The sequence below is a fragment of the Phyllostomus hastatus genome, unplaced genomic scaffold (assembly GCF_019186645.2).
Source record: "Phyllostomus hastatus isolate PE091 unplaced genomic scaffold, TTU_PhHast_1.1 phas_scaffold_12, whole genome shotgun sequence".
Lineage (NCBI taxonomy): Eukaryota > Metazoa > Chordata > Mammalia > Chiroptera > Phyllostomidae > Phyllostomus > Phyllostomus hastatus.
In genome coordinates this window covers 16297842-16310564 of record NW_025334007.1, presented here as the reverse complement: position 1 = coordinate 16310564, position 12723 = coordinate 16297842, and the positions used below count along the sequence as shown (strand labels likewise).

Here is a 12723-nt window from a genome sequence, read left to right as displayed (position 1 = left end):
AGAGCTGATTCCAAAAGCAAAAAAAGAAGAATATCTCAGATACTTTTAAAGAAGGGCAAGAGCAGAAAAGTTCTGCAAGGAAATAACCAGGCATATTATAAATCTACAGGAATTAGAACAATGTAGCATTAGTGCACAGATGGCAAAATATACCAAAAATCAGAATGAGTCCAGAGACATACACACATACACAGCAGGGAAATTTAATAGATGAGAGACCGTATTCTGTAAAGATCAGTGGGGAAAGGATGAATATTAAGTCCCTGGTGGTTCATGCATAGGAAATATAAAATAAAAATAGATTTGTAACTCAAACTATTCCAAAAAACTAGAATCCCAATGGAATAAAGACTGAAAATGACAAGAATACTTAAAAAAAAAAACTTTAAGACAAAATACATTAAAACAGGAGAACATCTCCATCACCTTGGAGATAGGAACAATTTTAAAACAAGGTAAAAATAAAAGGCAGAAATCATAAAAGACTAGAGAAAAAGACTTATAATTATTCTGCACAAGAAAATATGTGTTTGACAGTTGATAGCTAAGCCAGAGAGGAAGATGATATTGACAACATATTTCACTAAGAGTTAGTATACAGAAGGTATATAGAATTTCTATAAATCAATTAAGAAAAAAACAAAGAAAGATATAAATGAAGTAGAAAACACGAATGACCAATAATTTATCAAAAGGTGTTGACCTCTTTAGGGAAATTGAACATGAACAGTGAAATACCACCTCATACCTATTGAATTTTTGAAAAATTAAACACTGTGACAAAGACAAAAATCCTGTGAAGATACAGAGAAACTGGTGTGCTCTCACACTACTGGGGCGGGTAGGAAGTGATACCACTTCTTGGAATGCAGTGGTGACACTATACAATTTAAGGCCAACTTTATGTGATGACAAAGCATTGATTTTGTTGACTACATCATTACTTCAGTCAACAAGATGACAAAATTCCTCATTGAAGAAATGAAGACATGATTATCTATTTCCAAAGAACACAAGAAGAAAAGTTATTTTGGCAAAACAGTTTTTTGTATCTATTTCTGAAGATTGTCAGGATGAAAACTAGACTCAGACCTTCACCCCTTCTTCCAAATCTGCACTCGGCTTGGAATACCCACAAGCCAACAGCTGATTGACTACGGTGAATTCAGACAATTTCTAAAACTCCATCTTCTTCGGGAAACTAATTGAAGGGAGGTCTCAACATATTATATCCTTATACTCTGAGGACACAAAATATTCATACTGATCATATCCTGACTAAACACGTAACAGCTCCAACTTCCTCTTTATTCACAACCCCTCAAGATGTACTTTCCATTCTGAGGTGGATCATGGGGATGCCTTATCTTTGTAGTCTCTCATCAGTTATTTGCAAAGTCTTTATCACACCTGCTGTGTTAATGTGTCCCCCTTAAGACAGAGGGTAGGAGTCAGTGGTTTGTGCTGACAGCTTTATGCACATAGGCATTAAATAAATACTTTTAACCATAATGATTTGGAAGCAGGTCTATTTTCTGGACAGAAAACATCACGGCGTTTTAAAATGATGTTATTAATGTTGATCAAAAGCTGTCAGACATAAGAGTTCATACTGTATGATTCCATTTCTATAAAGTGCAAGAACAGGCAAGACTATGTCGGGAAAGGGAGCTGGCTGGGGATTTCTGAAGGGCTGATAATGTTCTGCTGCCTAATCTATGTTCTTCATTCTGTCATACTTACCATGGAATATGCCATGTGAGAAAACTAAAAGGAAATAGTTTTTTTAAAACTGCTGCAGAAATAGAGTTATCTTAAGGGTTTGCATTTCCCTGCTAATTACATAGCTCCTTGTGTGAAGGAACAGATGCCTGAATTTAAGCTGCCATTTAAAAACCCACCTAAAAGAGTGACCTGATGCACATACAAAAGAGCAGATTTTCCAGCCTCCTTCTAACCTTTGCTTCCCACATTCCTGCTCAGATCTCTCAGAAAACCCCACCTGAAGGGCAGGAGTTGAGGAAGGCAAAGCAGGGCAAGGAGATTACTGACTGTCCTTAAAGGATCTCTGTTACCAACAAAGGAAAAACCAGTCCCTCATCTTACAACTCCCGTGTCTCTCAAACACATAGAAAAACGTGATGAAGTCATGACTACAGGCTCCAAGGAAGGAACAGAACGTGCAGGAAGGTTGCCTTAAAGACTTAATCTGGGTAGATTTGATTATAGCTAAGGAGATGAATTCTAAATTTAGAAAGGCCATCAAGGTAATTAAGGATGTTAAGAAATGGGACAGGATCCTTGATGTCTTTCTACTTAATGAAGAGAACAAAAGATGATGAAAATGATTTTAATAAGCAAAATGAAGTTCATATTGATTCAGTCCTTTCAAAGATAAAGTGCCCTGAACATCAGGACAAGTTGCCAAGGAAAGCCAGGCACTCTATCCGCACGAGGGTTTGGTCTCATTATTGAGACGGTTTAGGGGCCATTTAACTGCAAAGAAAGAGTGAATTGGGGGGCCTGAAAGGCTCCCCCTTGTAGCTCCAGATCTTTTGGTAATATTGGCAGAAGGTAAAACAAAACACAACTTTCTTCAGCTAGAAAACTCAAGCATCCCTTTCTGAAGGCAACATATTTTAAACCAGGGATCTTCCCATTTTGCAGATGTGTTCAATCAGGTCCTCAATAATATTGTACAGCACAAAAGGCTTTCCATCCCTTTACTGTAAAGCAGTGATTCTCAAAATGGGGTGAATTTGCTCCCCCCAACCCAACAGTTGTCATTTGGCAATGTCTGGGGACATTTTTGGTTGCCACAACTATGGGACCATTATTGGCATCAGTGGGTGGATGCCAGGTAAACATCCTATAGTGCACCGGACAGCTGCTCAGGACAAAGGATCATCCAGCTCAAAATATCAATTGTGTTAAGCTTGAGAAATCATACTTTTAAAAGTACACTTGAATGGGAAGGAAAGGAAACTTCTTTTATTTCAGTCAACAGTCAACATAAAACAAATACAAAGGGGGGAGGGACCCCAAAAACCCGGGATTTATTTATTAAAAAATCGTGTATTCATTCTTACATGTTTCAACTTCAGTCACTTTCATAGTACTCTCCATCGGATGTAATACACCTACTGAGACGTTTTTTCCACTGCTCAAAACAGTTTTTGAACTCATCAATTTTGATGCCTTTCGGTGCTTCTGCCATTTTTTTGTTTCACTTCTTCCACATTAGCAAAATGTTTCCCTTTGAGGACTTTTTTCATCCTGGGAAACAAAAGTCACTCGGGGCAAGATTGGGTGAATAGAGAAGTTGGGGCATGGGGGTCATGCCATTTTGGGCCAAAAACTGCTGAACACTCAGTGCAGTGTGGGCAGATGTGCTCATAAATCACCCATCATGAAATGGGCAAATGCATTGAAAGTCTCCAAAAAAAATTCGTTGCATCTGAATGCAGCCCCTCACAACAATGCCAGCTGGTACATGGATACAGATGGGTTCCTAGAACACTCACCTAGTGAAGGAAGCATGGACTACAAGGGGCTCTCCCTCCAGAAGATAATTCTGTTTTGGGGGGGGTCCCCTTTGTATACCAGCAAATACTATACAATAACTCTAACTCAAGATTATTTACAATAGATCTTGCCACACCAAGTTCAAATATACTGAGTTACATAGAGCAATTAAAAGTAAAATGTAAAACATCAGGTTTAAACACTTTTTCCCTCAGCAAAATTTTTTTGTAATCAAGTAAGCAATTTTTACTTCTAGACATTAAAATCCTACTTTCTGATTTCTAGAAAATGTATTTCTTTTTAATTCAGTGGTTAGCTCATCTGTCAGATGTACTTATCAGATATGAGTATCAACCTATAAAAATAAATTTTAAAATAAATGGCCAAGATTGATCAAGAAAAATAAAGATAATACAAATTATCCACCTCACTAGGAATGAACATCACTACTGATCCTACAGACAAGAGGATAGAACACATATCAATGTTATGTACAACTTTATGCCAATAAAGTTAGTAACATATAACACAGAAGAAGTCCTTGAAAAACACAACATATCAAAACTAAAACAAAGAGAAACAGGAAATCCAATAGCACTATCTTTGTGAAAGAAACACAATTCAAAAACATTTCCACAAAGAAAACTCCAGACCCACATAGCTTCACTGATGAATTCTTTCAAATATTCAAGGAAGAAATAATACCACTTTTAAAAGTAATAATCAAATAAACATATAGAAGAGGCTCCATTTCACCAGCCCTTCTGGAATCACACCAAAGATTACCCTTTCCATCCTGGAAAGGCTCACACTTTCTTTCTTCAATTTATCTTTTGAAAGGGAGGAGGCAATAGACAAGATTTAAAACATTTTTGCAAGATTCATTTATATGTGTCCATTTGAAATCAGTTAAAATTTGTTACATCTCATCTGGCTTTTTCTGCTCCACCCCGCCCCTACCCTCCCCCCTCAGCCCCCAAATTCTTATTTTCTACTTTCCCCCTACGCCTATTTGCTGCTATGGCCAGGCCAGTTTCTTCAGAATCCCACAGTAAACCTTGCTCACTCCTCCCTGTCTTCCACGTGTACCCTATTCCTTCCCACCCTTCTCAACACACCTAAAATCCAACTCTCCACCAGAAGTTTCATATGAGCTGGAAGGTCTCACCCTTCTCAGAACTCCTAGACTATTTTTTGGAATTTTTCAATTAGGCAGTGATTCGATCTCACTGGCTTTCTTTTGTCTCCTCGGGTAGTATGTCATATCCCTCCAGCTGTTGCTTCCCTGCTTAACATCCCTTCATGATTCTCTCTGTGACCCAAAGGGTAAACAACCAAGCTCTTGACTGGCCCGGCCCGTGCTCCAGCCTCAGTTCTCCCCAGTCCTCCCGAATTCAGGCCATGCCAGCTCCTCAACATGCCCAAGAAACAGCCCCTGTTGTGCCTCCTGCTTTTCCACATCTGTGCCCAGGGCCTGGAATGCCCTCCCCCGCCACATTCTGACCCCTGTCACTCTGCTGATTCTTCAAGAATCAGATCAAAGGTAACTGCCCCCTCCAGGAATCCCTCTTTGAAACACCATCCCCTTATATTCCCTCTGAGGACATTATTCTACAGGATCTTGAACTTATTTCTCTTATAATTGTTTGCCTGCCTCTATGACGTGATTGTGGGGACCTGAGGATGGGGCTGGGTCTTGTTTATGTATGTATTTTTTTTTGCTTCAGGACTTAGCAGAGCACCTGGCTCAATGGAGCAAGACTGGATGCTCATAGAGTGAGCACCCATCTTATACTTGAGAGCTTGCATGGTGATGGGTGTATAACAGGAACTCAAAGGCTTAGACAGTGGCACTTGCTAGTTACGTGGCATTGCAATAGGTACTCATGTAACCCAATTGGACAAGATGAGGGTGGAGACACAAGGCTACCGTTAGCTTTCAATTCTCAGGGCAACAATGAATTTCACTGAAACCATGTTTCACTCCAAGCTTCCCTGAACTTCAAACATCCGACAAGAAGGAAGTATTTTTCACCAGAGAGAGAAAAAATATTTTATAACATCAAAAGAAAAAAGCTGAAGGCAAAAAAAAGCAATGAAATAACACTCAAACTGCTCTTTAAATTGTTTCTGTGTCTGTGTATGCCTGCAGCGATCCAATTACTTCTAAAGGGACTTCAGGCTCTGATTTCTGTTATTCTGGGAATATCTGTGCTAAAAGTATTAATATTATTAAAGAAAAAGAATTAATGTCATTTGCCCTGTGAAATTAGTACAGTCTATCACAGCTTATAATATATATAATAAATAAATATAATTTTACATATTATAAATATTTATTTATATCTATTTATTATATTTTTATATATTTATTTAATTTTACATACCTTGAAATCTAGACATTTATCATGTTGATAGACCTCAATAATGTGCATTTGATGTGATAAAAACCTTTGTCCTTTCAACAAATGTTTGTGGAGCACCTACTATACACCAATTATTTAAATGGACATTGGAATACAACAATGAATAAAAGTCTTTGCTCTTGACAAAGTTAGTATTTGAACAGAAAAGAAGGCATATGCAAAACACTAACAAGCCAGATAACAGTAACCAGAAAAACCATGTCAAAATTATTAAATGGGCGATATTAGCTTTAAAATACAGTAGGAGCTCTCTAACGAACATTCACCTGATAAGCCCACATTCTCTGTTCTTTTTGTAAACCACAATGACCATTGTCCACAGAACTTGACCTCAAAGCTAGCTGTTCTTAAGACATCTCTGGGCTACTTCTCCCACCAGCTGAATTGTGTACCTAAGAGTCAGTTGTTTCTTCCTAAACCTGTTTATGCCAGTTGTACTTGTTCCTTTAATAATTAAATGTAATTCAATATTACACACATGAATAAAATCTGAGTGCCAAAAAGTGAGTTTTTATGTCTTGGAAAACCAAGTCGATTGCTTTGGAAAGTCTTAACCAAGAGAAGACACTTAGAAAAATAGTTGCAAAAAGAAAAGCGCAGGCAAGACAATTTTGAAGCCATCTAACTGCTTGACCTTGATACAGCAGATAAGGATCTGCTCTAAGAAACCCTTGGACGGGTCAAGTGCTTTGGGCAACAGATTTTTCTGAAGCAAAAATATACTAAATAATTAATAACTTCCTGTTTGTCACAAACAGGACTCCTATTAGGCTACAAGGTTTCTTCAAAATGTCAGCCTGCATGGGAAACTTGAAGGGAGTGCTCTCCGGGACCCAGGGTGGGCTGTTATTAGATCTTTACACCCAGAGGGAGGGAAGCTAGCACATTCTGGGATACTTCCTGCCGGGGTATTGGTCAGGATACCATCCCTTTTACTCCAATTGTTTCTGAATTCCTGAGCAAACTCCCAGAACGGGTGTTGTCTCTATGGGTCCTCAGTGTGCTTCCTTCTGAGTCTTGCCTTGGAAGGTGGCCTGGGCTCTGTGTGGGGGGTGCGGAAAAGCTCTCTGGAACAGCCAGCTCTAAGGAGAAGGGGGCAGAAGCCAAAGCTGGAAGCACTCCCCAATCAGTCTCCTTGGAGAAAGGCCAGTCATCCTGTTGGCAGGCACGTCAAGATGCCAGACTTCAATGCAAGGGCAAAGAATGCCTCTGACACTGGCTGTGTGGAAACTAACAATGCTCAATTAGGAATCTGTTTTCTCCTGTGTTTCAAGCATAACATTACCCTTGCATTTGTTTTCTTAATGTACACCCATTGCAATGTGTAAGAGCCCCCCACCAAATAATTTCACCATATATTTTATTTTGTAATACATTGAGATTAAAAAGAGAAAATGATTCACCCAAGGTCTCACAGCAAGTCAGTGGAATTGCTGGGGTGGGCCCCTGGGCCTCTGGCTCACCCAGCTTTTCCTGTTTCTTGGTCCTGGGAATGACAGTGCTGGCTGCACCTGGGAGCTTGCTAGAAGTACAGAGACTCGGGCCCCATCCAGGCGCAGTGAATCAGAAGCTGCTTTTTAAACAAGATCACAGACGATCTGTATGCACATTACAGTTAAAGAAGAACTGCTCCAAACCAGGTTTTTCAATCGATTATGTGAAGCGATAAGTTCATAATCTTCACAGAAATTTTCTTACCACAAGATGGATCAAAACAATTACTTAGCTACTTCTCTGTATCTGATCATCTCACCTAGACTTTTCACTTAAAATTATAGGCAGCTAATGAAACAAAATCGGCCTTCCTCTCTGGATACATGACCCATATTATAGCAGGATGGATAGCTCATATGTGACTTATAAGAGGTTACTGCATTGAGTCCATTCATAGTTGCTATGTCTTCAGGCCTATGAATAAGGTAACAGTCAGAATTCTGTTAGGCAACGTGAGTTTCCATCAGAGCAAAGCAGAGTGACACTGAGAATGTGTGCATGTGTGTGCACACGCACATGCACAATGGCCAATGTGGAACCCCTCAGCCAGTGAATTGATTAGTTTCCTCACACTCATTTAGCTGGTGTACTGCATACAAACAATACATCAACATCTTCCCATCGTGCAAAACAACCAAAGTTACTGAACAGTCAGACACACGGCAAACATCAATTGGCTCATTGCATTTACATGAACCGTCCAGAATAGGCAAATCCATAGAAAGTAGATTAGTGGCTGCTGTGGCTCGGGCTGGGGGGAGGGGACAATGAGGAGTGGCTTATAATGGGTCCAGGGTTTCTTTTTGGAACAATGACAATGTTACTTAGTGGTGGTGGCTGCACAACTCTAAATATACTAAAAATTCCTGACTCTGTACCCTTGAATGTGCCACCTGTAATGGTATGTGAATTATATCTGAACAACACCATTAAAAAATCACTGGGCTCAACAACAAAAAATGTTTTCTTTGAAGACACACAGAAACATACAATCATACACACACCACGGCTCGTTTTTTAAAAATGTTTAACTTAAGGATTTCGAACACCTTAAAATTGGAGTCTGAAGGGGCTTTTATGTCCACAAACCTCCCTCATTTTACCAGGAAATGAACTGATACCAATCTGAGGAAGTGACGTGCATGAGAACCCAAGTCCCAACTCAATGGACCAATGGTCAGAATTTTCCCAGCATTACATCATTTCAATTAAAGCATTCATCGGGTATGTTCGGTAATTGAATACATCTGGAAAAATAAAACCAGTTCATGGCCCTGTGGTGTATTTACTAAGAACCTACTAAAGAAAATCAGTTTGTTTCCTTATTAGCATGAAGGGAACTTTCTTTTTTTATGTAAAAACTAAAAACCAAAACCAAGGATACAGGCTGAACCAGCGAAGTATGCACAAATTAACATAAATTGGCAATTGAAGTGCAGAACTAACAATTGTCCAAGACACAAAGTACTTCCTTGAGAACAGGCCTCTGATTTGGGCATTTGCTTCATGAGAACTCCCACACCTACTGAAAAATAAAACCCTCACTTAAGCCCAGGGTATTGTGAAAGCCGTTCTCAAGAAGGTGCCCGTGTGATCATTAAAGGCTCAATTTCTAACCTGTACAAATCCCAGCGCTTGGCATTAGAAAACCAGAAATAACTTTATTTCAGGAAAATTAGTGAGTGCTTTTGTCAATGCTGCACTTTGTGGAACTTCAACATCCTTGCTCCAAGCATCGCCCAGAGAGTTACAGGCTGAGCAGCAGCCCGATCTTTGTGTGTGAACCTCATTTAAAAGGGAGATTTAGAGTCAGCGAGAGGCGCTGGGGAGAGAGCAGGGACTGCGGGGCAGGCGGTAGGGAGGGGGGACAGGGAGATTTAAGTGATGTGACTACTCACGTGGGGGCATTAGGGGAAGTGGGAACCAGAGTTACAGGTCCCACAGTTCTGCCCCTTCTAGAAGGATTTTACCCTAGCTCTCCCCCAACTCTTTGGTAAGCAAATTTCCTGTTGGATTCAGAGGCCTTATTTCCTTTTGTATTTTGATCACCTAGTAAATTAAAAAAAAAAAAAAGAAGATTTAACTACAAAATTCTTTGCACTTCCTTTTAATACAAAATACTGTGCCCTCCTTCCTATACCTCGCCAAGATTTTAATTGGCACAAAATTAGACCCCCCCCCTCCCCGCCAACCCACACTCAACAGCAGCGGGGATGTGGGATGCCGTAAGGGGCCAGGGATGGCGGGTGGGGGGACCGGCAGGGAACTCCCTAGCCCTCGGCCATTAACCCGCAATGGTTAAACCCACGGACTGCCTCATTAGGAATGCTTGGGAGAGGTCTTCAGTCTGTGGCTTTTGTGGCGCTGGTGGCTGGAGTCTGTCAGCCACTAGAGAAGGGTAACAGAGCAGGAAGAGAACACCCTTTCCCCAGCGCGGCGCTCAGACATTGCCCAGCGTGCAGTGACATTAGGTTGCTTTCCACCGCACTCGACGAGTTTCCCTTTTAACGACGTGTTGCTGACCGCGGCATTTCGGGGTGTTAGGAGGTGACAGAAAGAATCCTCCAACCGCCGAACATACGCCCCGGCCCAGGTTGGAGATTTGCAAGCTCCAGAGCTGGCTCTCACCATTACTAGTCGATCCCCAACTGCACCGAAACCTCCTTGGCACACTGTCTCCACCTGCGCCCAGGTCCGCATTTTGATACTTGGTACAGGGGACAAAGAAAAGAAACCCTCCGACCCATCCTGCCCCTCTCCCCTCCCACCTTCCTGGTTTGAAGAGTCGTGGTTCTCAAATGGGGTTTTCCGAGAGACGTGGGGCACTGGGCGTTTGTCTCGGGTGGGTTTAAGGCCAACTGAACCACGGCATGGTGGGACTGGACCGAACTCTGAGCCGGGAGCTCGGGCAACAGGGAGGGAGAGCGTCCCGGGAAATGGGCAAGAAGCTAGCTACTCTCTAACAACCCCATAAAATAAAGCCGCCCGGGACGCTCCGTCTGCTCTCTCTGAAACCCTCCCGGGAGCCCTGCGCTTCCCTCCCCAGGGTGTAGCCGAAGCGCTGCCAGAGCGCAGCCGGGGCGGGGACGACCCCAGGACGGGACAGGGACGCGCACCTGGGCGTTCCGGACACCTGCGCTGCGCCCCTCCCACCTCCAGCATCCGCGCCCACACCCTGGCCCAGTGGTAAAGGTGCCCCCAGGAGGCCCCACCTGAGCAGGGATGGGCGCGGGGCTGTGGCGGTAGCAGTGGCACGGGGCCAGCGCGCTGGCTTACCCATGGTTGGAGACGGGCGGGAGGGGCACTGGCTCCCCGGGGACGGGCTGAACCGGTGGTACGAGTTTGCAGGTTGGGCGGGCACAGGCGCGGGCAGGGCTCCGGGTGGGCTGCGCTGGGCTGCTGGGCTGGCGGCTGGCTCCTGGCTCCCGGGCTGGGGTGGGAGAGCAGCGCGGCTCCGCCTGCACTAGGGGCCGGCCGCGCCGAGAGGGGCCCTGACGTCAGCGCCGGGGGCTTTGTGCGTCCGCAACTGGGCCCGAACCCGCCACAGGCGCACCCAGGCGGCTGGCCAAGGGGGCCGGCGTGTCCTGAGACCCCGAGACAGCGCCCAGGGGCCCGAACACCAGAAAAGTCACTGGAGGGATGCAGAGAAAGGGGAGTGGGCTTCCAGGATCTCAGAAAAGAGAACTCAACAGCTGGAGAGGCTTTGCGGTCTTAGTTATCACCCATTGTGCGGGTGAAGAAACTGAGACCCGGGTCACTGCCGCAAGGACACCCAGTGTTTGACAGCGCTGTCCCATTCCACAGTCCCGGATCCTTTTGTTCACATACGGGCTGCGGGTGGTTTACTTAATTCAGCTGGTCTCAACCCAGGTTGCACGGGAGAGTAGGCTGGGGAGCTTTTGTGTCATCGGGACCTCAGCAGGGTGGGGCCAAGTCAAAGACTCCCCAGGTGATTCCGACATGCAGCCAAGGTCGCCAATGCAGACTGCACTTACTGGTGGGTAACAAATGATTTCAAAGGGCACAGGCAGCACTTTCCGATGTGGGGTGGTGGCAGATTTGGTGGTGTTGGCGATCAGCTCACTTGCTCCCTGGAAAGCCCACCCCTGGCATGCTCTGAGAGATGGGCTCAGACTAGCCCCAGTGACCACGTCACCCGCTCACACCTCCTGCTTGAGCCTGTAAGTGAATTAGCGGTTTCACAGTGTCCGGGGTTTACATTCCTCCTGTCTCCTTAGAGAAGAATTTTCCTGTTTCCGAAGGTATTAGAAAAGTGCTGAGACCCTGGCAGTTTTTCTGTGGCTACTGCTTTCTGAGACATTTCTGAGCCCCTGATAGTTTATGGTGTGCTTCTTGATTGTTTCGAAAATACATCATGTTACTTGAACTGAGGGTTACATAAACAGTAACAGTAGACAGTACACTTAAGGGACATTTAAGCCAGAAGAAAGAGGCTTCAGGATTGAGAAAGCGTGGAGGAGGCAAACATTTCATCTATTGAAATTTATTGGATTAGAGAAGATTTCATCAAGGCAGAGCTCTAGAAAGCCTAATAATATTTTGCATAAAAGGACAGAGATTTGTGCTTGGCGGATCAGTGGCTCATTTTCACAATCCCCGGGGAGCAGTCGTAGCTAACCACCCTCACGTAGGAATAAAATAACAGAGAGCTCATAGGTTTAACTTTTTGTCCTCTTGCTACAGGAAAGCAATCCATTTGGATGGGGCCTGAATGCATGTGTGTACAGGAATGCAACTGCAGGTGACAGTGACAGGGATGGCCTGCAAAGGGCAGAGAGAACAGGGAAGTGGGTGGGGGCAAAGAGGAAGTCCTTCGAAGTCAAGACCTGATTTAGGGAAGACTGTTCGGTTTCGTTGGTTCCTACATGGTGGGAGGCCCCTAGGAGACAGTGAAAACAACAGAATGGAACTTGGCATGGCACTCTGAAATAGTATTTGGGAGCGACCATGGGAGCAAGAAGTGTAAGGTTTTGTGCACTGGGATGAAAGGAAACCCTTTCATATGCTTTCTGTCATTCCCTAGAAGTCTCAGGTTTTTTTGAACCGAAGAAAAGAAATAACAGCTGTCCAAATATTGGTACTCATCACATGGGATGCCGTGATAAAATCCAAGTTAGGGCAAGTGTGTACACAATGTCAAAGGAAAGCCACGTTTTAATAGAAATTTTTACTCACTTTGGAAATGTCATGGACGGATTTCAACAGGCAATTGTCCTGAAAACCCTTAAGAAAAACAAAACAGCAGTTGGGAAATTAA

General features: G+C 43.5%; 1 protein-coding gene across 1 annotated transcript in view; it reads right to left on the bottom strand.

Annotated features, from left to right (window-relative positions):
* The window catches only part of GPM6B (glycoprotein M6B), a 138803-nt gene extending 127893 nt beyond the window's left edge, over positions 1-10910 (bottom strand). The window contains exon 1 of the mRNA XM_045855927.1: positions 10722-10910. Within this exon, the coding sequence (XP_045711883.1) occupies positions 10722-10725 (4 nt within the window). The 5' untranslated portion in view covers positions 10726-10910. The remainder of the gene's footprint in view (positions 1-10721) is intronic.
* Between the last annotated feature and the right edge of the window lie 1813 nt (positions 10911-12723).